This window comes from Sorex fumeus, unplaced genomic scaffold (genome assembly GCF_029834395.1).
Source record: "Sorex fumeus unplaced genomic scaffold, SorFum_2.1 ptg000042l, whole genome shotgun sequence".
Lineage (NCBI taxonomy): Eukaryota > Metazoa > Chordata > Mammalia > Eulipotyphla > Soricidae > Sorex > Sorex fumeus.
The window spans coordinates 5,356,697-5,383,553 of record NW_026606099.1 but is presented as its reverse complement, the minus strand read 5'-3'; the positions used below and the strand labels follow the sequence as shown (position 1 = coordinate 5,383,553).

At 54.1% G+C, this 26,857-nt stretch overlaps 1 protein-coding gene across 6 annotated transcripts in view; it reads left to right on the top strand.

Moving 5' to 3' along the window:
• FMNL3 (formin like 3) overlaps positions 1 to 26,857 on the top strand; it is a 62,948-nt gene that overhangs the window by 29,118 nt on the left and 6,973 nt on the right. For 3 of the 6 annotated variants that reach the window (XR_008793299.1, XM_056120188.1, XM_056120185.1), the window contains exons 2-13: positions 12,265 to 12,348; positions 14,510 to 14,590; positions 14,813 to 14,889; positions 18,264 to 18,347; positions 21,248 to 21,400; positions 22,419 to 22,527; positions 22,635 to 22,711; positions 23,249 to 23,342; positions 24,834 to 24,908; positions 25,625 to 25,735; positions 26,040 to 26,189; positions 26,477 to 26,578. Coding sequence is in view for 5 of the 6 variants with exons in the window: in XM_056120188.1 (XP_055976163.1) it covers positions 12,265 to 12,348; positions 14,510 to 14,590; positions 14,813 to 14,889; positions 18,264 to 18,347; positions 21,248 to 21,400; positions 22,419 to 22,527; positions 22,635 to 22,711; positions 23,249 to 23,342; positions 24,834 to 24,908; positions 25,625 to 25,735; positions 26,040 to 26,189; positions 26,477 to 26,578 (1,197 nt within the window). In the remaining variant the exon portion in view is untranslated. The remainder of the gene's footprint in view (positions 1 to 12,264; positions 12,349 to 14,509; positions 14,591 to 14,812; positions 14,890 to 18,263; positions 18,348 to 21,247; positions 21,401 to 22,418; positions 22,528 to 22,634; positions 22,712 to 23,248; positions 23,343 to 24,833; positions 24,909 to 25,624; positions 25,736 to 26,039; positions 26,190 to 26,476; positions 26,579 to 26,857) is intronic. The other 3 variants (XM_056120189.1, XM_056120187.1, XM_056120186.1) reach the window with 2 other exon arrangements.

The following is a 26,857-nucleotide window of genomic DNA, read 5'->3' as shown; positions in this document are numbered from 1 at the left end:
GACACTGAGGAATTGCTGTGCCCATAGGATGTGCCCAAGGCATGCCCATGCTGGACTTCAGCAAATCTTCTTGTGAAGCGGGAGTCATGCCCCTCCAAATTTTGACATCTAAAAGAAGGAAGGGATGCACTGAATTGGAGAGTTTGATAGTGAACTCCTGGATTTGTAGCGAGTCCTGGAAAACCAGAGCCGAGTGCCCAGCTGTGCATGGGTGAGGCGGGATGCTGCCCCGGCCAGTCTCTGCTGTGTCTGCTAAGGCCGAGCGGCCTTGAGTGTCTGCTAAGCCGATCTTTGTCTAGGATCAATTGTTATTCAAGGCAAAGTCAGTGCCCTTGCAGATAATCTGGTTTAGCAAATAATTCTGAATGCAGAGAGTGACAATATGACAGAAGTGATTTCTCCTTGGAATCTTACAATGAAAAGTCTTAGAACTGATATTTATAAGCTATACTTTTCTCTTATTGGTCAGGATATAAGTTATCACAGGACAAAACAGGTTTTCCAGTTGGCCCATTGTGTGATACTTAGAAGACTACAAGTGTTGTTGAAGAAATGTCTGACTATGATTATCAGTAAGAGGTAAGGTCAGATAGTAAAGTACATTGAATTATGAATACACCCCATCATTCAAGTACAATTTGAAGAGACTGAGATAAAGGTTAATGTAATTCATTGCTTCAGAGAATGCATTATGCAAAGTTGCAGGCTTACTTTTTGGAGCTAGACCTTGATTCAGATCCCAGCTCCACATTCTGGCTGTGCAAATTCCACACCATTTTCCAAGCCTTTAATTCCTCACCTGCAAAATGGGCATAATAGGGCCAGAGAGAAAATGTAATGGGTTTGGCATGCAGGAGGCCTGGGTTTAGTCACTGGTACCACGTGATCCACCAAGCACGAAGCCAGGAGTAGTACTCAGATTAAAAATAAAGTGGGAATAATTACAGTCCCAAGCTCATAGGTTATTGTGAGAATCAAATGAGACACAGACTTAATTTTTTTTTTTTTGGGCCATAGCTGATAGTGCTCAGGGTCTGCTCCTTGCTTAGTGCTGAGGGGCTGCTCCTGGTGACAGTGTTCAGGGGGCCACGTGGTGCTGGGGATTGAATTCGAGTGTTCCACATGTAAAGCATGTGCTTAGCCCATTGGGTTATCTCAGCCCTGTAGAGTTCTCTCACAGTTACCAGTTCCTTCACACTTTTGTCATTTTGAATAGTAATATCTTTCTAATCCTACTTACGCCATCCTACTTGCCTTTGCTCCTAAAAACCTGTCAGCACCTGGCTGTTGCCCACTGTAATTTGCCCTTGCACCCTTTCATGATGTTATTGCAAATCACTAAAACTTCTGGATTTTGCGTGGCATTCTGTGCTTCCATGTGTTCACAGTTGCTGTTTGTTGGCTGGAATGTGACTGTCACCTTCTTTCATTTCCTTTGTCAGACTCCCTTTGCTTGGGGAGGAGACTCTCCTCCTAGTGATTCTTGGCCAGTGGGGCTCGGGGGACCATATGGAGTGCCGGGATAGAGCCTGGGTTGACCATGTACAAGGCAAGCTCCCTACTGACTGTCTGATTGCTCCGGCCCTACAGTTTTTTTTATTATTGAAAACTTCCCTCCTCTGTCCCCCGTCCCTTCATTGTTGTTGATGTTGCTGAGTGCATGCAACACTATATGCAGCTTGCTGGGTTTTACACATCTGTGCATGCTTGTGTGTTCAGCCGCACTGCTCACTGGTGTGTAGTTGTGGTGCTTGTGGACTATTGCACTCTAGTAGAGTTCCCAGTGAGCATACAGGTGGTGGTCGTGGTGCTCGCCAGTGAGCATCCTCCCTCGGGGACACAGTCCTTGGTGCTCACATACACTTAACTGCAGCACACAGAAATCAATGCAGCACTAGACACAGAGGGCAGAGCCACCAGGCGTAACTCGTGGAGCTGTGGGCACGTGGATTTGAATTCACAACCAGCAGCTCACAAGGCAGGTGGTCTGGGTCACTGCGCTGCCCCTCTGAGCTGATGGGATAGTTTTTGGATGTCTACTGTATGGTGAAGAGAAATTAGCTATAAATCAGAATTCTCTGAACTCACGTGAAAGGAACCAGTAAATGTGTGGAGATGCAGTTAGAGGGTCTATTGTAGCGCCCTGCCGGATGGCAGGTTTGCTAGAACAGGTGGGGCTGCTTTCCTTGTGGAGAACTGGAAGAGAGGAAGTTGAACTGGCAGTTGGGAAAGAGATGATCCCTCTGGGTATAATGGAAACTTAGGGTACAGGAGGAAAAGGAGGATAAGGAAGCTCGATTGATCTTTATTTGGTGAGCAGTAAGTAAGCTGATGGGGATTCTGGCCAGACTGTGGCTAGCAAAGGTGTAAGTGATGACTCCAGTTTAAGAGCAGGGCAGGAATTTGAAAGACAGTTGTGGGGCTGGAGCACAGCGGGTAGGGCGTTTGCCTTGCACGTGGCCGACCCGGGTTCGATTCCCAGCACCCCATATGGTCCACTGAGCACCGCCAGGAGTAATTCTTGAGTGCAAAGCCAGGGGTAACCCTTGTGCATTGCCGGGCGTGATCTAAAAAGCCAAGAAAAAGGACAGTTAAAACTCAGAGAAGTGGGAAGTTACTGAGAGAGAAGCCTAGAAGCCTATTGTGAAATATGGGTGATAGTTGTAAAATAAAGTATAGGAGAGCTAGAAAGCCCAGAAATAGCCCAGAAATAGAAATAGCAAGGACATCAGTGAGTTTGGGAGACGCCCCATTCCCAAGCCAGATAACCATGGGCTTAAGAAAGACTGGGGCCAGAGCAATAGGACAGTAGGGAGGGTGTTTGCCTTGCACACAACTGACCCACGTTCGATCCCCGGCATCCTGTATGGTCCCTGAGCACTGCCAGGAGTAATTCCTGAGTGCAGGAGCCAGGAGTAACCCCTGAGCATCGCTGGGTGTGGCCCAAAAGCCATCCCCTCCCCTCACACATCCCCCCCCAAAAAGGGAATTGATGGTAGACTAGGTGGTAGCAGTTATTTATTAAGCTCATGCTTTAGAGAAGGGATAAGGCGTGGCCCTACACACAAGGAGCTTATGTTTTAGCTGTGAACAGAGAAAATACACATGAAGACTCTCAAGGAAACACGCAACTTGTGCTAAGATCTATGATATCAGTGATCAGGTATTTTCCTTCCTGTTACTTTGCTCATTGGTATTCATTTAGTTTTTTTATTTTTATTTTTTGGATGGGGCAGGGGCTCCCACAAAGCACTCAGGGGACCACACAGTGCCAGGGATCAAACTTGGGGCATATGCACTTCTGCCCTTTGAACTATCTCCTGGCCCTGGGACTTCTCTCTCCCTCTCCCTCTCCCCCGTCCCTCCCTGCCTCTCTTCTTCTCTCCCTCTCCTCCTTTCCCTCCCCCCTCCCCTCCCCTCCCCTCCCCTTTCCTCCCTCCCTCCCTCCCTCCCTCCCTCCCTCCCTCCCTCCCTCCCTTCCTTCCTTCTGAGCAGTGTGGCTTACTTAACCAGAGCTTACTCCTGGATCTATGTAGGAATCACTCCTGGTGAGGATGGGGGGAGCCATATGTAGTGATCAAACCTGAGTCAGCCATGTGCAGAGCAAGCATCCTCTCCCTCTCTCCCTCCTTCCCTCCTGCTTGCATCCCACATAACCTACCTTGAATGCCAGGGAAGATGGGAAATAGTTCATAGGTCTTCATCTTCACTGAAGTATTTACTAAAGAGATGAGAAGATGTTGGAGGCAGAACAAGCTTATCTCTGCCACGTCATTCTTCACATATTACATTTGGAGCTTAGAAGCTGGGCTGATTATATTCATATATACACATATATTTGGTTTTGGGGCTATATCCAGTGGTGCTCAGGCTTACTCCTGACTCTGTGCTCAGGAATCACTCCTGGTGGGCTCGGAGAACCGTGTGGGGTAAGGGGAATTAAACCTATGTCATCTGTGTGAAAGGCATTGCCATACTGGCTGATGGTTTTAGTTTGGATTTTGAGTTGAGTAGTAAGAAGTCCAATCCAGAAGTTTGGGAAAACGTTACTTACAAGCAGTTCCCATGGCGAGAGAGATAGCTCTGGAGAGAGGCTGCTTGGAGATACTGAGTCTGTTGGGAGAGAACCTTAACTGTGAAACTCTTACTTGTTAAGAACAGTAGAGCAAGGGGTTTGGGTTTCCTCATGTAAATGATGAGGAATTGGAAGCTTTTTGAACTAAAGAAACATGGTTTGAACTGGAGTGATGGTACAACAGGTAAGCTACTCTCCTTGCGTGTGGCTGGCCCGAGATTGATTCCTGGTACTACATATGGTTCCCTGAGCCTGCCAGGAGTGATCTCTAGAGCCAGGAGTAAACCCTGAGCACCGCCAGGTGTGACCCCCAAATAAACATCATTTGTCTTATGGGAAATTTAGAATTTGATTCCTGCGTGGATTTGAGGGCGGGCGGGGCTGGAAGTCGGTGTACAGTCTAGTCACCCTACAGGGTTTAGGGTCCTGCATGTTGCAGTGGGAGTGGAAGGGGTGGACCACTGGGTGAACATGTTCCAGGTGTCACTGAGTGAGAGGAAAATGCCCATGTGGGACGTGACCCTGGAAACCAGGGCTCCTCGGAAGGCTGCTGCTATCTGTCAGACTCCACAGGCAGGCGGGCAGAATCCACGAGGAGTCTGGAGGACCTGGTTGGCCCCAGGAGTGTGTGAGGCTGTGCCTCCAGACTCCTGCTCTGGAGAGCAGGCTGCCCCCAGCAGAATAGTTTCCACACTGCGTAACAGGGGAGCGTGTGGGTCTGGCTAACCGCGAGGAGGGGCTGAGCAGCCAGCAGACAGATCAAGTTGCTGCGCTGTGGCCTTCTAGAAAGGGCCGGGGGGCTTAATTAGGTCGAGCTAGAGTTCTCGGGGCTTGTGTGCTTCAGGACTGAGGAGGCCAGCGACAGTGTCTTAGCCAGAGTCTGGGGACCAGATTCCTGCAGAGGCGTGGCCCACCCAGTGTCAGATGTGCCTCACAGAATGGTGTCAAGGGCTAGAGTTGGGGTCCTCCTCGACTAGGGACATTAGCAGCCTCCTGTGCCTTCTCAGGGTCCAGTGTTCAGGGAGTATGGGGCACGTGCGGGTGGTGATGAGGCCTGGAGGCATGTTTGGTTTTGGGGGAAAACTCACTGATAGCCTTGGCTGCATGGGGACCTCTCCTCCCTGCTGTTGTCTGGTGCCGCGCTGGGCCTGAGACATCTGGAGAAGCCATCTCGTTTTCCTCCTGGCTGCCCAGGACTTGGCCTGCAACTACTCAGAAGGGCCGTTCTGCTTATAGAGGCCACAGAAGCACCCTCTGCAGCCAGCACCTCCAACCTGAGAGATGACTTCCCTGGCCGCGTGTCCCCAGAGTGAGAGCTTCACGAAACAAAACCAGAGGACAGACCTAAGCCCACACAGGCACTCCCAGCCAGGGCCCCTCTTTCCTGGGGCCGGAGCCAGGAGACCACTAGTAGGGTGCTGGTATGTACGTTACTGACCTGGATTCGATTCTCAGTACCCCATATGGTCCCCCGAGCTTGCCAGGAGTAATTCCTGAGCACCACTGGATGTGGTCCAAAAGATGTCTTCCATTGCCAGGTATCCAGTGACTTTTCCATGGATAGGACACGCAGCCTGGACGAAGCTGTGAGGCCGGCATGGCGTTAGATCCATGATTGGGCCCCCAGTCGGGGAGCACAGGGGGAGCGGCACTGTGGAGGTTGTGGGGCCCCCAAACCCTGAGTGGCCACTGCTGCTCCCACCCTTTTTGATCCATGACCTCGGAGGGCCGGGGCAGGAGAAGTGGACCCTCATGCCACCACGTCGGAGGCCACCTCTCCCTCCCACCAGCCACATGTCGTAAACTGTGTCTGCGACTCCTGTCTGCAGGACCCAGGGTGCCCAGAACTTTTCTCGGGAACCTGGGCTCACTCCAGGCTCCTGTCTGCAGTTTTCTCCTGAGCTCTGGAAAAGGAGAGACAGAGCATGGCCTTGAGCGCTGCCTCCCAGGTTGGCAGCAGAGCCGGGCCTGGCCTCCGCCCGCAGGGAGTGGGGGGGACGGGGGCAGGGAGGGGGTGGATTTGGCTCTCAGTCGGATCCGTTTCCTCCCTTCTGCTCCCCCCACCCTGTCACAGGGGCTGGCAGAGAGCAGAGTGTTTGGAGGGGCTGCTGTGCTTTCCGTGCCTGGACCCTCTTAATTTTAGATCTTAGACCTTTGTTGAAACCGTTTTTTTTTTTTTTTCTTTTTTGGTTTCCTTCTGACAGGATTGTAGTTTGGGGGTCAGTTGGGAGCTGTGCTGCGCCAGTGAGATAAACAGTGACGCAGAGGCACCGCGGCAAGGCAAGGCTTTGGGCTGGGCCGCTGGCCGGCCGGCCTGCTTGCCGTCTGGGCGGGCTGGGCGGAGGAGGACTCCCGCCTGCACAGGCCAGCTGGCTTGTGTTAAAGCGCTGAAAATAACTCTCATTGTCTGGGAGCTGCTACTGCGGCGGGCGGGCCGTGGCCGCCCAGGGGCCGAGGCCGCAGGAGCTGGTACCTCCCACCTCCTTGGGCCCTTGCCCTTCGGGAGCTGTGCCCGGCTGGCTGCAGCTGTGCCCGCGGCCCACCAAGCGGAGACATGTGGCGGGCAGGCTGGACTACTCCTAAGGCTGCCCGCTGGTGCCTCGGGATGGCACGTAGTGCCCTTGAGTGTTAGATGGTTGGTTTGTTTTTTGGGTTTTTTTTTTTTTTTTGCTTTTTGAGCCACACCCCACGATGCACAAGGGTTGCTCCTGGTTCATGCACTCAGGAATTACTCCTGGCCGTGCTTGGGGGACCATATGGGATGCTGGGAAGAACCCGGATCGGGCCACATGAAAGGCAAATGCCCTACCCGCTGTGCCATCACTCCAGCCCTGTTAGATGGTTGGTTTGTGAGGGAGCCTGGCAGGAACGGAGGGTGACAGTGGTCTCCTGGACTCCCAGATCTGGTGCTTCTCACCCATTGCTTCATCCCATCTCTGCCTAGCCGTGAGGGACTGGTCTGGGGAGGCCTAAGAGGACATGGTGGCAGCAGCACGTGGCACCCAGGACTAGGCCTCATTGTCGCTGTGGGAGGCTGGAGGTTCAGATGCCCAGAGCTCCTGACTGCCCTGGGCCGAACTTGAGGGCTGGGTCTGCCCACTTAGAGAAGTGTCCAGCTCTGAGGGACTTTGTGGGAAGGAGGTTCTAAGAGGGAAACCCATAAACAAACCCACAATTTACATTTCGTATTTGCAAACAGTCCCTCTGTCCCTTCCCTCGGCCTCCAGAATTCCCTCTGCAGGAGTCTCTTTTCCCATCTCTCAGAGGAGCCCTGATTCTGTTTCTGTTCCCGACACCGACATGGTCTGTTATCAAATAACAAATGGTTGGGAATTTTTGGTGGTTCCTATTTCTGTTTGTTGGGTTTTCCCCAGGCCTGGCCCAAGTTGACCAACAGAATCTGGGTGAGTCCCGTGAGGCCCCAAGGCTTCGAAGGAAACTCCAGCCTCCACTCCACCCCCCACCCCCCAGCGTTTTCCGCCTCTTCTCCTGCCCTGGGAAGGAAGTGAGGAGGGGTTCAGGCCAGGGCTGCAGAACAGGAAAGGGGGACCCTCTGCAACCAGAATCCCTCTTAGTCCCCTAGTCTCCGCCTTCCAGGGCTGATGGCCAGTGTGAAAGAAGGACTGGACCCTTGTGCCTACAGAGCCCTGGTACCCAGTGGCTCGGGCACTGAGGAAAGCACTTTGCCCGGCCTCAGACTGCCAGGGAACCGAAGCTAGTCCTCTCCGCTGGGCTTCTTCCTGTTATAGGTTTTTATTATTAGAACTCTGGCTGGTTCTCTGAGATTTCAGAATCCTTCTCAGAGTTGCTTTTGGTTTGATCGCATCCTTAGACTCTGCTCTCACATCTCCCTGGGGTCTGTCCTTGAAGATGTTGGTATTTGAATGGCCTCCTAGTCCTAAAGGAAAACAGAGCTTATCAAAGGGTTCTCCGCCTGAAATAAAATAAAAACAAACAAAAACAAAAGTTCCTCAGTAGAACATCCCGAAGCGAGGGGCTTGTCTTAGGCTGTCCCAGCATCACACAGGACTTTCCGGAGGAAGGCAAGGGGACTGTGTTGAAAGGGGACCGTGTTGGGGCTGGAGAGATGCACCGTGGGTAGCTGTGCCCGGTATGGCATTGATTTGAGGGTCAGATTGTTGGCTTGTGAGGGGACCCTGGCAGAAATGTAGGGCTACAGTGGGCTCCTGGACTCCCAAATCTTGAACCCGCAGCCAATTCCGGGTTCTATCCTGGCACTCTGTGTGCTCCCCCAAGTACTGCCAGGAGTGATCCCTGAGTGCAGAGCCAGAAGTAAGCTCTGAGCACTGCTGAGTGTAGCCCCTCCCCCCCAAAAAAGAAAAATGCAAAGAACCAATGTCCCAGACACACAGACATCAAATATTTTTCATTTAATCACTCTGATGGAATTGCTCCCAGGTTTAGAAACGGTGGAGCCAGAGTTGGTCATGATCTGACCCACACTCAGTGTCTTTTGCTTCTGTTCAGCCAAGGTCTCAGGCAGGAGTTAGGAAGAACTTTACCCAGCATCTCCCTTACCAGATTCTGCATCTCTGACAGAGCCTGGAACTATTTCAGGTTTACTCCCTGACTGTCCCTGGAAGTCAGGAAGCGGCACACGTTCGTAATGTGGATCAGGTGAAGGCAGAAGCCTTATCCCTGGCCTGTCCCTAGACCGACCTCGTCTTTGTCATCGTCTCCTACCTACCCTGTGGCAAGACAGATTTCTTATGAAAGTGCTGGGGTCCAGCGCTCTTCCCACTTTCCTCTTTACACTTCGGCCCAGAGAAGCCAAGAAGGCCAGCCTGCCTGCTCAGAATGTGCCCCCTCAAAGCTCTTGATGAGAGGATAGGGCCAGCGGTCAGAGCTGGGTCACTGTCTCTGTTTTATCCATCTAGGGTCCATCTGTTCAGCCAGGTCCTTGATGTAACTCTTTTGTGTTCTTTTTTTTTTAAATTTTATTGAATCATCGTGAGATAGTTACAAGCTTTCATGTTTGGGTTACAATCACACAATGATCAAACACCCATCCCTCCACCAGTGCACAGTCCCCACCACCAATATCCCCTGTATACCCCCCCCCTTTCCCACCCTCCCCCTGCCTCCATGGCAAACATGATTCCCCATAATCTCTCTACTTTTGGGCATTATGGTTTGCAGTACAGACACTGAGAGGTTATCATGTTTGGTCCTTTATCTACTTTCTGCACACATCTCCCATCCCGACCGATTCCTCCAGCCATCTTTTTCTTAGTGATTCCGTCTCTATTCCAGCTGCCTTCTCCCCTTTGCTCATGAGGCAGGCTTCCAGCTATGGAGCAATCTATCTGTCCTGTGTATCTACTATCCTTAGGTGTCAGCCTCATGTTATGTTGTTTTATACTCCACAAATGAATGCAGTCCTTTTATGTCTGTCCCTCTCTTTTCACTTAGCATGATGCTCTCCATGTCTATCCATTTATAAGCAAAGTTCATGACTTCATCTCTCCTGACAGCTGCATAGTATTCCATTGTGTAGGTGCACCAAAGTTTCTTTAACCAGTCGTCTGTTCCAGGGCACTTGGGTTGTTTCTAGATTTTGGCTATTGTGAGCAGTGCTGCAATGAACATATAGGTACAGATGTCATTTCTACTGTGCTTTCTTGCATCCTCGGGATATATTCCCAGAAGTGGTATTGCGGGGTCCTATGGAAGCTCAGTTTCCAGTTTTTGAAGGACTGTCCATATTGTTTTCCAGAAAGGCTGGACTAATGGGCATTCCCACCAACAGTGAAAGAGTGAAAAAGGGGCACTCTTTCGTGTTCATAAGCGAGAGTTCGCTAAGGGAATGATTTTGCCCCATCTCTTGTCTCAAGCCTCAGTGGCCCCAAATGTTTCCTCTGCTGTTCACCTGGAGAGGAAGTTTGAGGCCCCAGCCACTGACAGGTGGCTGAGAGAGGAAATTAGTGTGGGAGGATATAATGTCTGTCACGGTAGAGAAAGACTGCCCCACCCCCATCACTTTCAGGGGCGACAACAGAAAACTATGCTTGTTCTGTTTTGGGGAGGGATGGCAGAGGACAGAAAACGCTCAGCATGTGCCCAGAGGCAGAACCAGGCTTGATTTTGCTCTAGGCTCACCGTGATCAGCTGACCGTCCTGGAAAATCTTGCTTCCAGCCCTCTTTGACCTATAGGCCCCTGTGGCCTCCCGCACCTATCCTGCTACCCACACAGAGAAGCTGAGGCGGACTCCTGGCAAAGGAGTACTAGCAATGGATTTGTATCTGCTTTATTCCATGGGCAGTGGGGCGATTCCACTGGCCCCTCCCTGCTGATTCGGGGGTAGTGATGACCCAGGGAAGAGGTTTTCTGTGGTTTAATCTTTCCCCTGATTTTCCTTACCTGCCACAGTTCCCATTCCTGAATTCTTTCCTGTCTAAACTCTGAGCAGAGACCCCCACGAACCCTCCTTCCTTTTCTGAGCCTTAATCCCCTGCATCCTGCCAGGAACTGGGCCTGAAACTCAGAGTGGTTTCACCAACACCTACTCTCCACTGGTGCCCGGGATGGGCTTAGACATCCCCGTGGAATAGACACTTCCAGCGGAACTGTTTCCGCCAGCACAGTGCGCGTGTGTAGATCAGTTCATAAGGAACGAATGTGTGTGGCAGGAGTAAACGATCTTTGTCTCCGTTTTTTTTTTTCCCCCACTTTCTTAGAAAATCTAGGGCCTTCTCTCACGATATCCGTGCTACTGGAGTAGCGCGGAAGTCACCTGTGTGACTTTTCAGGACCCGGAGAGCACATGACGTCCCCAGAGTAGGGATGTCAAGGAAAGGGCAGAGGTAGACCCAGTGAGACCTGAGAGCAGGAGGGGGAGGAGAGTGAGGAGTCGCTTGCAGTGACCTGGGGAGAGGCGGGGGCAAAGGCAGAAGGACTCCCTTGAAGGATTCAGTGATGGGAATGAAGGAGGGACACAGGGTTGCTGGCCCGCATGGGGCCCCCATGGGTGCCCGGTGGATCATAAATAAACTAAAATGATGAGTGTCTCAGCAAGGGGTTGAGTACTTTATTGTGTCTTAATTCATTGGGAGATGTATCATAACTTTTGTTTGTGGGAGGTGGAGGCACAGGTGGTGCTTAGGACTTAACTCCTGGCCCTGCTCAGGGATCACTCCTGGTGGTGCTCAGAGATCACTCCTGGGGATCACTCCTGGTGGTAGCACTGTAGCACTGTCCTCCTGTTGTTCATCGATTTGCTCCAGCGGGCACCAGTAGTGTCTCACAAGAAATTGTGAGACTTGTTACTGTTTTTGGCATATCGAATACGTCACAGGGAGCTTGCTAGGCTTTGCTGTGTGAGCGCTTGCTGGGCTCTCCAAGAGGGACGGAGGAATCGAACCTAGGTCGGCCGCGTGCAAGGCCCTACCCGCTGTGCTATCGCTCCAGCCCAGTGGTGAAGGGGAGCATATATGGTGCTGAGATCAAGGCAAGTGCCTTAACCTGCTGTACTCTCTCTCCAGTCCTAAGTACTAAAATTTTATAAATTATCTCCTGAAGAAAGTGAGCAGCTATCTTTATGACAGTGCAGCGTACTCTGATGTGGGGAGTTGCAGCTGCTTCTTGGGGCTCAGGATCCACCCTTCTTTCAGGCAAGGGGCAACAGGTTAAAAAATGCTGCTTTAATTTGCAGACTTCAAGATGTTTTTGCGGGGAGAGATAGTACAGCGGGTAGGGCGTTTGCCTTGTACACGGCCGACTTGGGTTCGATCCCCGGCATCGCATAGGGTCCCCCAAGCACCGCCAGGAGTAATTCCTGAGTCCGGAACCAGGAGTAACCCCTGAGCATCACTGGGTATGACCCAAGAAAAAAAAAAAAAAGATGTTCTTGCTTTCTCAATATTTATAGCATGACCTGTGTCTGCCTGTGTATAGACATAAAATGTAAAAGAAACAAGCTTCATGGAACATTCATATTTTCTACTTGCAATTTATAGCAGTGTGTATCTCAACTTATTATTTTGATTCTACAATCTATGGTCGGAAGCCATCCCTCAGCCAAACAGAACTCAGTGTGAAGGGGTCCAGGCCCGACAAATCTGCTGTCTTGCTGTTAGAGCATCAGGGTGAAGCCAAGGGTTCAGAAGAGGGACCCTGCAGTCATATAGGATTCCTTTCAGACCCACTGACCAGCTTCCTCTTCCTCAGAGCTCCATGAACCTGCCTCCCGACAAGGCCCGGCTCCTGCGACAGTATGACAATGAGAAGAAGTGGGATCTCATCTGTGACCAGGTAATGGACTTCTGGCCAGGTTGGGAAACTGGGACCAGGCAAGAAGAGCCTGAGGCTTGGGCTGATCGCAGCCCCAGGTTGGCCTCACTCTGTGCTCCCTGTTCCAAGGAGACGCTTAATAGGCAGGGCTGATAGACTAAATTCTCCAGCTCTTGCAAAGAAAGAGCTGTCTTGATTTCTTTGCAGTGGACAGTGGCAGGCCTGGGGGGTGGGGGTTGACTCAGAGAAATCCACTCCCAGTTGGGCCTGTTTCTGCCTTTCTCAGAGAGGTCAGCCCAAAGGCCCACTTCTCATCCTTCACTTTGCCTCAGATCTTGCAGAGAGCAGGGTTCTTATCACCTGTGGGGCTCGGGGACCGAGACGCTCAGTCCCCTGGCCTTTCCTCCCAAGTCTGTGGACTTAAAGACTGGAAGCGCTTCCTGCATGAATAGTATTTAGAGCTGGGAGAGGATTTAAAGGTTGTTCATTGCCTCAGATTCCAGGAGGAACACCTGCAGCCTCTTCTTTCCCCAGCACACACTCACAGGTCACGGGGCCCAAGTCCTGAACCTGGGCAGGCCTGCCTTTGGGGCTGAAGCCGGCTCTTACTTCCTAACCGCCGAGGACGTGTGGAAGCACCTGGCAGACCCGAGACATGTTTAACCAGCTCTGTTGCCGGGAAACTGTCATAAATAAGCGAGTCCGCTCTTCTGCCTCCCAAGGCATGTGCTTGGCCGAGGCAGGAGCGCCTAGTGCATATCCCGTCTCAGTGACCCTTTGGTGGTGGGTTTTTTTTGGTGGGAGTGAGGAGGAAGAGGGTCAGGGGATCCCAGCTATACTCCACCGACTGGGCAGGATGTTTCAGTGCTTGGGTCCAAGGGTTGTGCTATTCTAGCCCTTTTCAGGGACCACCAGCGCCATACCTGATGTCCATGCAGTGCTGAGGATCGAACTGGCGCCCTGCACACACAAAATGCGTACCACTCACCTTCGTTATCTTCCATGACCTGGGAGTGGGTTTGGGTGGTTTTTTTTGTTTTTGTTTTTGTTTTTTTGTTGTTGTTGTTGTTGTTTTCTGTTTGGGTCACACCCAGCGATGCACAGAGGTAACTCCTGGCTCATGCACTCAGAAATTACTCCTGGTGATGCTCGGGGGACCAAAAGGGATGCTGGGAATTGAACCTGGGTGAGCCACGTTCAAGGCAAGCGCCTTAACCCGCTGTGCTGTTGCTCCAACCCCCTGGGAGTGGGTTTTCTTAAGTTTAATCTTTTCATCTTTCCAGGGTTACATGACTTCAACACTTAAACCTTGTGTTTTTGTCCCCATTTTAGTTTTTGGTTTTGCTACCTAACATTGGATCGTTCTCCTAGACTTTTACGACCCCGGGACCCTCCCTCTCAGGGCTGGGATGCTCCAGTCCTCCCAGATGGTGGCCATAAAATGGGAAGGCATGGGCCAGGGTGGACGAGGCCTGAGAGATAACCTTGCTGAGAGCAGGCTCAGTGCTAAGGTTGTTCTGGTTTGTCAGGGTCTGGGCAAGGAGCAGAAGTTGTCTTGACAGCTCTGAGCCGTGTTGTTGCCGTAAAAGTAACACGAAACCAACTTTAGGCCTGAGGGCTTGGAAAGCTCATTCTGATGAGTTTCCTGTGGTCCTTCTTCACCTCCATTAGTCAACCAGGGTCTTTATTTTGGACATAGACATCTTAGTAAGCAGCAGACTCTGAAAATAACGTCTTTGTTTGGGTCGTCCAAGCAGTGCTGAGGAATATTGTCACTTGGCCAACTCGGATGGACAGTTCCATGTTTGTGCCTGGTAGCACAATGCTGCGTATGCCCGGCAGTGCGGGGGGACACCAGGGCTACCCTCAGTGGTGTGTGGCACCATCAGGAACTATACCCGGCAGCGATGGGGATTGTATCTGGTGCTGGAGGTCAAACTTGTGGTATCACGCATACCAGGCTGTGCCCCAGCCCTTGAAAAGAATCCTTTAGGATAGAAAAGTCTGTCAGGTTTAGGAGCAATGGTTGGAAGAGGAGAAAATGTGGAGTACTGGGAAATGCCTGAGGATCAGTTGCTTTGGGTGATGGAAGACTCGGTCCCCTCACAGCTGAACTCGGAGTGGCCTTCTTCCTCACACACCCCTCAGGATTCTCTGGGTACGTTTTGTGTTTCCCTTCCAGGAAAGGTTCCAGGTGAAGAATCCTCCCCACACCTACATCCAGAAACTCCAGAGCTTCCTGGACCCCAGTGTAACCCGGAAGGTGAGGTGGGCAGCAGGGAGCCTGTGGGGTTGCTCTCGAGGGGCGCTGGCGTCTGAGGGGTGAGATTTCTGCCTTTCAGGGCCTGGCTGCAGTGGCTGGCTAGTGGAGAGGGAAGACTGTAACTGCCCTTTTGTGTTTCTTTCTTTTTTCTGCCCTGTTTACCCCTTCCTGTGAAGCTGGGTTGGGGGTCTCCATCAGTGACAGAACATTCTGTGTTTATAGAAGTTCAGGAGGAGAGTGCAGGAGTCAACCAAGGTACTGAGGGAGCTGGAGATCTCACTGCGGACCAACCACATTGGGTGAGTCAGATCGGAATAGCAGAGTCTCCCTCACAGCTGACTGCAGGCTGGAGCAGGCCACGCGGGACCTGGTGCCATCTCCTGATTCTCTGCCTGCCAAGGGGACAGAGCTGCCCCTTCAGTGGTTTTTGGCTCCTCGGCTTCCTTGACTGGCACAACTCTTGTTGCCAGCTGTTGGCGGGGGGGCGGGGGGGGGGGGCTTTCAGGGGTCCTGAGCTTGTGGCCTCGAGTGAAGATGTTCCCAGAGCCGCTGAGACGGGAGGCTGCCTGTGGCCGGGGACTGGGCCAGAAGAGGCCCAGACAAGGCTGGCGTTGGCAGTGAAAGGCGAAGGGGTGGGGGGTGGGGGGAGCTGGGGAGGCCACACGTAGGATGACGGGACGCGTTGGACTGAACAACAGAGACCTGGTTCCTGGACATGTGGTGCCCAGAAGATTATTTGCTTGATTATAAGACAAGTCTTAGTTCACAGCCAAGGCAGCTTCCTGAAACCCCAGGAAAGGAGGTCCTGGTGGTGGAGCCAGGAACTGGACGCCACGGTAGTGCCAGCCCCTTGACAGGACTCCTGGGGCCTGTGTGGTTTCTTTTTCTCAGTCTCTGAGTCAGGAAGTGGGCCTTGGTGAGCAGGCTGAGGGCCGCTATGTGAGACAGAGGAGAGCAGAGGCCTCAGAGCCAGCGTGAACAGTGCCGGCGGGTATAGTGAAGGGCGGGGGGCAGGAAGGGCTTTCTGAGCCTCAAGTTCAGAGAGGGCAGCTGGTAGGGTTCACAGGCAGGGCTGCAGTGGTGGAGAAGTCGAGCCTGGGGTGGGGTGCTGGCACCAAGTTCTTGAGCTTCCCCAGAGCAGGGGTGGGAAGGATTGCACGATACATCACCTGTTTGCGCACCGAAGCATGCATAGCCCTCCTTTGTGCATGCTAAGCTTGGTGGGGCTCCCACAAGGCCTCCTGCATGGATCAACTGCCACAGAGCAGCCGTGGGGGACGGGGCGTGGAAGGCACAGAGGAGGGACAGCTTTGGTCTCATGGGCTGGGCCTGGTGGCCAGAACTGGCTTTGACACCTCACCCATGAACCGCGTTTTGAAAGCTGATCCGCTGGGAAATACCTCGCTAAGCCTTCATCTTTGGTGAATCCTTGGAGAAGGGGAAACTCCGCCTGTGTGCGTGGGCAAGTGTGTCCCAGGCAGTCGCTCTGAACGTGGCAGCCTGTCACACCACCTTCCTTCCTAAGGCCTCCCCCTCCTCTCGGATCCTTGTCTGTCTTCCTTACCAAGCCTTACAGCGCGAAGAGGGCTACAGGGGCGGGGGGTGGGGGGTGACAGCCCCTCTACTTGTCCCTTCTACCTGCTGCGGGCCCCTCTGGCTCCGGGCCAGAAGTGGGGGCTGGGGCATCATGGTTCCCAGGCCTGGGGCCTCGGGCAGCTGGCACACAAGCTGGAGGTCTGGACCCGGTCCTTGGTTCCCAGGGAACAGCTTGGTGTCTGGCATTTCAGCGGCTCCTGTCATCTGAACTGTGACTTCTCTGGGTAGAATGATGTGGGAGGGCCAGGATCCTTCCCGGATTTCTGGGCAGGAAGAGTTTGTCCGGCTGTCAGTCTGCTCAGGGCCAGGTGGCGTGAGGCGTCTTCTGCTGACCGCCCCGGTCTACCCCAAGGCCTGCCGAGGCCGGTGTGCAGGGCGGGCTGGTGGCAGCTCTGTGCTGGAGCAGAGGCAAGCCGGGAAGCCGGAGCCCGAGCCTCCCTGAGAAATCTCCCCTCCGTTTGGATAGGTTTCTCCGTTCTGCCTAAGTGCCCTTTAACCTCTCCGCAAAGTGTCAAGATCCCGAAAATAGCAGTGTAGACTCAGACAGGAAATGAGAAGGGGGTGGGGGGCTGGAGAGCAGACAGACAGGAAACGGGAGGCCTGTCCGCCCCCAGAGAGGAAGCTAACTTCAGGCAGCTCCGGTGTCAGCCAGGCTGGCCCAGAGCCGGCTGCCAGATCGCAGCCAGACTGGGCTCCAGCCGGCCGCTGGCCAGGGGTGTGGCGGCCAGCATGGCGCAGGCGCTGCGGGGCCTCCACCTCTCTGCCGGCTCCCTGACCGGCCCGGATGTTCTGAGGAGATGCTGGCATCGGGGTTCTCTGCACCGTGGGGCGAGCCTGTCTCCTCCGTCCTGGGACTCACCGTTCCCACGGGCCTCCGGATGTAATGCCAGTGGCCAGGGCCACTGTCTGCGGTGCTTGGCCTGTCTGCCTCCCTAGCTGAAGGGCTCGAGTCCTCAGGCTGGTCTCGGGGGTTTTAGCCATTTTTTTAAAAAAATTTTATTAGTGAAACACCATGAGGTACAGCTGTAGACTTAAAAACTTCTGTGCTTGGGTTTCAGTTATACAGTGATCGAGTACCCTTCCCTTCGCCAGTGCCCATTTTCCACTGATCCCAGTATCCCTCCCACCACCCCCATTCCTCCCATCCCACCCTGCCTCTGTGGCAAGGCATTCCCTTTTATTCTCTCTCTCCTTTTGGGTGCTGTGGTTTGCAAAAGAGGCACCGAGTGGCAATCATGTTCGGTCTAGAGTCTACTTTCAGCATGCTTCTCCCACCCTGGGAGTATCCTCACAACACCCTTTACTTGGTGCTCCCTTCTCTGTCTGAGCTGCCTTTTCCCCCAGCGTGTGTGGCTGGCCTCCAAGCCATGAAGCCAACCTCCTGGCACTTATCTTGGCTATTCTCGGGTGTTAGTCTCCTATTTTGTTACTTTCTGTCCCTCGGTTTTAGCCATTTTGGAGTTACCGGGAGTTCTAGACTCCTCCCCCATCCTGTCCTGATTCCTGAGCTCACCTGACAGACTCCCTCCGAGCCGCCTCTTTTCAGAACTTGCCCTGGTAGCTTTTCGTGAACTCGGTGAAGGGCCCGTGCCCTCCTGTGCCTCTGTTCAGAGTTTGTTGTCACCCTCTTGCCTGTATTGTGGTTGGGGCAAGTTGGGGGCCTGCTGACTTCTCTCAGGGCAGCCTCTGGGAGTGCTCCTGGTACCTGCCCCCTCGCCCCTCCCCCTGCTGTCTTCCACCAAACACGGTAAGGATTTGGCTCATTGCAAAAGGTACCTCATGCATGGAAGTCCAGCCCGCCTCCAGGGCCGCAGGAGGACCTGATAAGCCCCCTCGACCCTGAGGATGGGCACCGGAGAGCTCACGTGGCTGCCAGGATTGGAAAGCTTCTGCCTCATGCCATCTCCGACCTTCACCAAGGAGGCTCCAGGCTGGTGACCTAATCACCAGTGGTCTGTGAGCTTGGATCTCCCCAAAGTTCTTGGCCTGGTACTGAATTCCGGAGGGTCCTACCTCCCCCCTCTCCTGACTCTGCACCCACTCAGATCCCTCCTTCCTCTGTCTGCTTCCTCTGCAGATGGGTGCGGGAGTTTCTGAATGACGAAAACAAAGGCCTGGACGTGCTGGTGGATTACCTGTCCTTCGCCCAGTGTTCTGTCATGTGAGTACCCAGGGCTCAGGCTGGGGACCAGTGAGGGGGGACAGCGCCCTCTTGATTGGCCGAGGCAGGGGGAGGTTGCGGGAAGGAGGCGGAGGGCGGAGACCCGGCAGAGGTGTGGGATGCCGCTGGAAGGGAGTGGAGGACAGGACCCAAGAAGCTCCAGGCTGGGGGCTGGAGCAATAGCACAGTGGGTAGGGCGTTTGCCTTGCATGCAGCCGACCCGGGTTCGATTCCCAGCATCCCATATGGTCCCCTGAGCACTGCCAGGAGTAATTCCTGAGTGCAGAGCCAGGAGTAACCCCTGTGCATTGCCGGGTGTGACCCAAAAATGCAAAAAAAAAGAAAAAAAGAAGCTCCAGGCTGGACACAGCATGAGGAAACCCCCCGGCGTGGAGGACATTCTGCTTCCTTGGAGAGATGTCTCCTGAGGCTTTCGGGAGGGTGGGGGGGGGCGCCCTGTGTGAGAGGCTGACCCCAGAAGCAGTGAGCGTGGGCTTTGACCCAGATAGAAAAGGAAGCCTCGGGATCCCTTTCTTTCTGTTTCTGGTGCCTGGGATGGGACCAGGGTCTCCCACATGTGAGCAGACGCATTCCTGGAGCCACACGCAGCAGCTGTTTTCGAGCTCACTGGGGACTCAGGCAGCTGACATGAAGTGTGGGGCAGTGGAGAAGGAACAGGGACCCTCAAGGATTTCAGAGTTGGGTCTTTGTCCCAGTTGATTTCCATGTGTCTTGGGAAGTTTCCGTAAGAGGGGTCCATATTCTGGAGTCCTCATAAGAATCATTAGATAATGAGATTGAGGGATGTGACTCAGTGGCTGGTCACTTGTCTTCACGTGCATCACGCCTTGAGTTCAATCACTGGCACCACATGGTCCCCTGAACCCTGCCAGTGGTGTCTTGCAAGCACGAGCTAGGAGTAGCCACTGAGCACAGCTGGGTGTAGCCCAATCCCCCCTCCATTTTAAAAATTTTAATTAGAAAATGAGCGTAGGGCACTTCATAATGTTGGCAACACATAGTGTCTGTACCGAGGGAGCTGCTCTGTTGTTGCTGTGATCCACCAGGGTGCCCTCCCGTACCACCTGGGCGTGTGGACAGGAGTGGCAGGATCGTACACAGGATGCCTGACGCTGTCTGACACCCAGGCTGGTCCGCCCTCGCTCGACCATCTTCCTGGTTTGCCCTTGACTTTTTCAGTGTTAGCCCAAAAGCGTTGTGTCTTGGGGAACATGGTGCCTTGTCTTCCACTCTTTTTGTCGCTGTCCTTGCCCTGCCTGTCCTCTGCTGTCCAGTTTCCCTTTCGTCATGTCTCTTAGGAGAGTTAAAGTGACTTCTGTCCTGGGCTTGGTCTCTCACCCTGTGAGAATGAAAAGCAGTCCACTCCCAGCCCAACAGTGCTCATGCCTCGGGATCCTCCTGTTCCTTTAAAATCTGCTTTTTTTATAGGAAAAAATGAAAAACATTTGCTAAAGTGATTTTTTTTTAATTCAGGGTTTTTATAGTAAAAAGATGCAGATCATTTTTCCAAATAAGCCTATCTTGCTTAAAACACAAACAAATTCCAGCGCTCTAACCCAAAATACGCTGGAGCCTTGGCCCTGTGGCGTCCCCAGCAGCAGCGAGCCGGGCCTGGAGTGTCTTTGAGAGAAAGCAGTGCGGGCAGCGGAGGGCGGGAGCATTTGGGCAAGGAGCCCCACGGCTGCGTGCAGGCATGTGTTTGTGGCCTCCTGTGTGTGTGCAGGGAGGACTGTAGTTGAGCGAGGGAGCCACTGGTGAGCTGCCCCTTACTGGGTCACACCCTCCCGTGCCTCTGTGAGCACCCCTGAAACTTCTCTGAGCAGGAGAAATCTGCTTCTGCTTACTTTGAAGCACTCCGGCTCCTGGGAACATGCTTCAGTCTCAGAAAGCCTCAGTTTCTGCTCGGCTGCTGGGCTTGTCCCAGCAGAAGCTCCTGAGGGGTGTTGCTGGGTCCTTCCTGACGTGTGGGGGGACGAGGCCAGGAAAGAGGAGTGGGGCTTGTATCTCACGTGGGTATGTCCCCATGGGGAGGGATGCGAGGGAAAAGCCCCTATGGACAGGGCGTCCTTGCCCTGCACTCACTGCCGTGGGAGAGACCGCCCAGAACAGGAAGCGTCCTGTCAAAGAACCCTCCAGCTCCCAGAGGGACCATGGACTCCGGCCCACAAGCTCAACCTCGAAAGATGGACCCAAAGGCTGTACTCTAAGATGCTGGGAGCCACAGAAAGAACCAGAGAAAAGCCCGGTCATGAGGGGCAGGAGTGATAGTGACACAGTGGGCAGAGTGTTGACCTTGCATGTAACTGTCCCCACTTCAGTCCCTGCCACCCGTACGGTCCCTCCAGCGGGGTGTGGCCCAAAAACAAATCAATAAAAGCCCAGATAAGAAAACTCAGTGCTAAGATGGGGCCACCTGCCACTTGCTGCTCCTCCTGAGCACGAGGGTGTCCTGTTTGAGCCGGCTGGGCAACCCCATGGCCCCATCCCCACATCGCCCCCTTTGGCTGCTGCTGGCCATGAGTCGCGACCCTCCTGTGGGACAGATTCTCCCTGGCGAGCCTGGCTCCTCAGAGCTGTCCCCGTCTGGTGGGAGTGCAGAAAGAGGCACTCCCCACCCCCTCTGTGCCATGACGGTGATGCTCCAGCCACATCCCCATCTCCCCTTCCTGCTGCCACTGGGGCTCCCGGGCCCCTTCTGCCTCTTCCCGAGTCGGGGGTGCCCCCGACCTGAGTGGGGTCTCCTCCTGGTCCGGCTCTCTCCTTCTGCCATCCTTGCTTTCTGCTGCCCCGGAGGTGTCGCGGCCACCACGGTCCGGCCCGCTGGGGCTTGGCCCTGAATCTCTCCTGTGTGTGCGCACGTGTGTCCTTTCCTGCTCCAGGTTTGACTTTGAGGGTCTGGAGAGTGGTGACGATGGTGCCTTTGACAAGCTTCGCTCCTGGAGCAGGTCCATCGAGGACCTGCAGCCCCCCAGCGCCCTGTCCGCCCCCTTCACCAACAGCCTCGCTCGCTCTGCACGCCAGTCTGTGCTCCGGTATGTGCTCGCTCTGCGCCCCCCGCCCCCCGCCAGGTCTTGGGTCCCAGCGGTGAGTGCAGCGCTCATGCTCCTCCCTCCACTCTTTGCTTCCAGGCCTCTCTTGCCTTTGCCTGCCCGTCTCTCTCTGGTCTGTCCTCTCTGTCTCCTTGATTCTGCCCAGCGGTCTGTCCTGGGTAAGTACGTCACCCTCCGCTGCGCCCACCCCGCCTGGGTGTCCAGTGCTCCCCTCTCTTCCGCCTCTCTCTGGGGACCTCTCCACTTGGCTGTCTCGCCGCCCTTCCTCCCTCCGCGCCTCCGGGCAGGCTAGTCCTTGCCCCGTTCTGAGCCTTCAGGCGACCCGCGTCCCCTCCCGTCTCTGTCCAGATCTGCGTCCGGCCCCTCGGCTGCTTCACACCACCCCACCTGCCCTCGGCTTGCCCCCACAGCTTCCTTGACCCCTCTCTTTCTCAGGCTGCCCTGTCCATCCGCAGTGTCCTCAGAAGCAGGTGGAGGGACCAGATGACTCCTCAGAGCCCGGCCACCCCAGCCGGCCGGGCTTAGGGCCTGAGGTCCCTCCTGTGCTCTGTCTCTCCCGGCTGGACTTTTCTTCTAGCCTCTGGGTTCAGCCCTCTGACCTGCTCATCCTTCTCGTCATGCGCGATCACAGACCATTGGCCCTTCCCTCTTTCATGAAGCCTCACGGAGGGGGTCGGTGCATGTGCAAAGTCAGATGCGTCTCCTAAGGCCCGGGGTTCGCGCTGCCTCCTCGGAGACCTATGCAGCGGGTGGGAGCCAGGATGCCCCGGTGTGGTATGGAGCGGGAGGGACGGCGCGAAGGTGCCTCCCTGCCCCGTAGAGAGGACGGAGAAGGGTCCAGAGCTGCTTTGTGTGTTTTGGAGGTGCTGCGGGCTCAGGATGGTCGGACGCAGCTCCTGCAGCCTGACTCTGCACGAATGGTGCGAGCTCCGTTCCCCTTTTCCTGCTTTCTGGGTGACGGGGAGCAAGGCTGGGCTCTCACCAGCCACTCTCCCCGCAGATACAGCACCCTCCCGGGGCGCAGGGCCCTGAAGAACTCGCGCCTCGTGAGCCAGAAGGACGACGTCCACGTCTGCATCCTCTGCCTCAGGGCCATCATGAACTACCAGGTGAGGCTCCCCCGCGCTCCCCCTGCAGCGTGCAGCTAGGCAGAGCCGGAAGCTGCTCCCCACGCCCCCGGCCTCCCTCCGTTCATCCGATTTTCACCTCCCTGCAGTATGGATTCAACCTGGTCATGTCCCACCCCCACGCTGTCAATGAGATCGCGCTCAGTCTCAACAACAAGAACCCCAGGTAAGTGCCCCCAGCCCACTCCTCTGCCCTGGGCTCTGGAGGCCAAGTGCGGCTTCACCCCAGCCGCACTGACACCCGGCCCCGGGGCGCTGTGGTATCTCTCCCCTGCTGCTGGGAGAGTGTCCCCGGTCCGCACATCCTGGTGTAGGAGCAAGCCTTCCTTCCCTGCCTTGTTGTTTTCTTGTTTTCTTTTTGGGGTCACACTCAGCCATTGCTATGGGGCTAGTCCTGGCTCAGTGATGAGTGCGGTCACTCTTGGCAGTATTGGGGAGATCATATAGGATCAAACCTGGGCCTCCCACACGTAAAGCATGTGCTCCAGCCCTTTGAGCCTAATATTTTATTTTTCACGTATGCCTGTGTTTTGCCAGAGATCAAACCCAGAACCTCATATATGCAAGGAACGTCCCTGCCTTTTCCCCCAAACCCACTCTCACCCCTTCAATGAGGCTGTCTCTGTCCTGCAGGGACTTGGAAATGAGCTGTGCAGTGGCCGGAGTGGGAGGCTAAGAGGTTCATCTCTTTTTTCATTCCTAGAACCAAAGCCCTTGTCCTGGAGCTCCTGGCAGCCGTGTGTTTGGTGCGGGGAGGTCATGAAATCATTCTTGCCGCCTTTGACAATTTCAAAGAGGTCTGTCGTGTGTGTGTGTGTGTGTGTGTGTGTGTGTGTGTGTGTGTGTGTGTGTGTGTGTGTCCCCTTCTTCCTGTATTTTCATGCATCCCAGTGCTGAGTTAAACAAGCTGCCCCACTTTTTTTTTCTTAAGTGAAGCAAAATATTTTTAAGACTCTCAATAAGAGAGTTGGGCTGGAACAGTACAGTGGGTAGGACACTTGCCTTGCATGCGACCAATCCGGATTCAGTCCCTGGCATCTCATATGGTCCTGAGCACTGCCAGGAGCAATTCCTGAGTGCAGGGCTAAGGTGCCAGGCCACTCCATGGCATCGCTGGGAGTGGCCCCAAAACAAAAACAGAAAAAGAAAAATATAAACAACTTAGAGATGTCAGGGGAGAAAAAGAGGGATACATTCAAAAGAAAACACAAGCTTCTCCAGAAATGGAAAAAGCCTCTTTAAAAGGAAAACACACAAAGGACAAAATAAAACAACAAACCAGTGTCAGGATAGAACCCAGGGCCTCACACATGCAAGTGCTCTCCCACTGAGCCACATCTCTGACCCCAACCTTTTTTTTTTTTAAAGCAAAAAACAGAATTTCCATCTTACTGTGTCTTATGCTAGGAGGCCTCCTGGTTTGCCACCTGAGGGTGCCTGGGTGTTCGGGGGCTCTCCCTGGGCCCCGCCTGGAGAGCTCGTCAGTGCTGGCCACCCCTGGCAGGCGTCCCCATGGGCCTGAGGCAGTGAGCACACACTGTTAGAGGCACAGCAGGGGATATAGAGTTGGAGGAGAGGCTGGCGGGGACCTCCTGGTTTTGGGATGTGACTGGGGAGGGGCAGTGTGGGCCCACTTGGAATTTCCCCAACTTCTGAGCTGGACTGTGAAGCCCCCACCTGACTGAGCTGAGGATTCCTCGACGTCTACCCCCAGCTGCTGGCCGCACCTCTTCCTCCTCCTTGGACCTCTTCCCTAGCAGCCATTGTTTGAGCCAGGAAATGCCTCTTCCTCCTTGAAGCCAGAAGCTCAGAGGAGTCTGTGCAGCCCTCTCCTAGCACAGGGCCCTTCCTGCACCCTGGCCTCTCCTGTGTCCCCTCTAGGACCTCAGTCCCCCCGCCCCCCGCCTTACTCATGGCTTATTCGCCTTCCTTTCCCCCCTTCCCCTTCAGTAACCCAACCATAGCAGGTCTTTGATTTGGCCTTACGTGTCAGAATGGAGACCTTACGTCTCAGACCTGCAGAGCACACGCTTTGTGAAGAGCCCTATCAGCTCCACGACCAACCTTTTTGTGTTTTCTCCTGGTCTGATCCCCTAAGCAGATCCCAAGGCCGTAGGCTTTCTTAGCTCTCAACAAACTGGTGGGAGCCAAAGCAGGCTTGTTTCTAGAGTGTCCCGAAGGCCCGTTGGATATAGTGGGGATTAATACTAGTTTGGACCAGTCCCATTGCCATGATGTTCCTGGGAGACTGGTGTAGACCCTTTCACAGAGAAAGTCTGCTTGTTCAGGTCTGCAAGGAGCTGCATCGCTTTGAGAAGCTGATGGAGTATTTCCAGAATGAGGACAGCAACATCGACTTCATGGTGAGCAGCTGGGCCTGGGCCAAGCGGATCCCCAGCAGGGGCCAGACCACCAGTGCAATTTGAGTCTGGAAAACGTCGGATAATTCTTGCCGTTCGGTTTCTTGTCCAGTAACTCACCTCAGAAAGTTTTTAGAAAGTTGTCTGTTTCAAGTTTCATTTCTTCCCTCATTTTTGTGGCCGTACTGTCTTCCGATCTGGATCCTTCCTGGGCTGCTTTTCTATTTTTGGTTGTTGGGTCATACCCAGCAGTATTCAGCGCTTACTCCTGGCTCTGCACTCGGATCAGTTCCTGGCAGGGCTCAAAGGAACATAATGGGGTGCCAGGGATTGAACCTGGATTCAGGCAAGGGCCCTTCCCGCTGTACTGTCTCTCTGCCCCCCTGAGCTGCTTTTTTGTTCTCAGTCTCTTTCTCTAACGTCTCTTCAGCCACAGACACGGCTCTGTAAGTTACCTCAAGTACCAGCAAAAATACTCATTTGGAGAGCTATATTTTTATTCACGTGACTTTCCTATATAATTTACTTGTCTTGGCATACCGAATAATAAGGTCGATGTTTTTTAAGGTAAAATACTCCCTGAAAGACTGGACTTTATAAAGTTCTTTCCTTTTGATCCCCCACCTGATGATAACAGGTCTAATCCCAATCTCCTCCCTGTCTCCATCTCTCCTTGCCCTTCCTGCCTTTACACCACCCCCCCGCCGGCCCTGCCCCAGGTGGCCTGCATGCAGTTTATCAACATTGTGGTACACTCAGTGGAGGACATGAACTTCCGGGTCCACCTGCAGTATGAGTTCACCAAACTGGGGCTGGAGGAGTTCCTGCAGGTGAGTGGGCTTGATGCAGACCAAGGAGCCGCAGACCACGTTCCATTAAGAAAACACAAAGTTTTCTTTCCTACGAGCTCAGTTGTGGTTGTCTCTGAACTGACTTGGGGTTCAGGTCCTGTTGCAGAGGGGGCTCTCCAGTCAGGCAGCTGGAGGGGGATGTGGGGGCCAGACTGACAGCTGGAACTGTGGGAACTACCCGAGTTTCATATTCGAGAAGGCGGTCACGGAGGTGGGGGTGAAGGGTTTTTCTCAGGAGGTTCATCGTCCCGCGCCTCCTCCCTGTCTCTCTGCCATTGCCCAGAAGTCACGGCACACGGAAAGCGAGAAGCTGCAAGTACAGATTCAGGCCTACCTGGACAACGTGTTTGATGTCGGGGGGTTATTGGAGGACGCGGAGACCAAGAACGTGGCCCTAGAGAAGGTGGAGGAGCTGGAGGAGCATGTGTCCCAAGTACGTGGTCCTGCTTAGCCACCAGAACCAGTCGGGGGGAGCGGGGAGGGCAAGGATGTGGACAGATGTTGCAAGAATCCTGCGCTGATCCATTGCCTTCAGAGAGAGCCCCAGGGAAACCTTCTGACCCCACTGGGTTCTTAAGCGCCTGCTGTGATTGAGGACTGCCCACAGATGGGCACTGACCCCCACTTCTCGCACGGCCCTTGGTGGTTCAGTCAGGCTTGGGATTCAGACTGTGCTGAGTGCCCAGGCTTGAGGGTCAATCCAGAACCTTCCTCGTGTAGCTTACAGAGAAGCTTCTGGATCTAGAGAATGAGAACATGATGCGGGTAGCAGAATTGGAGAAACAGCTGTTGCAGCGGGAGAAGGAACTGGAGAGCATCAAGGTACCTCGGTCTGGGAGGGGAGGACCTGGTGGGCCCAGGGGCAGAGTCTAGGGACTTCGTTCTTTTTCCTAAGACTTTTCCCCCGAAAGAGCACTTGGTGAGGGTGTGCTGATGATTTTACCCCATGTTTTGGCTGGAGAAGGAAGATGAAGCCAGAGCGAACTGCATCCATGCAAGAGGTGGGGCGGGTAGTGCTCCCACCGGAGTCCAGGCCGTCTCCCTCTCCAGAGCCTTCCCCTCTCCTGCGCTTGCTGGCAGGTGTTCTGGACTGTTACCTGA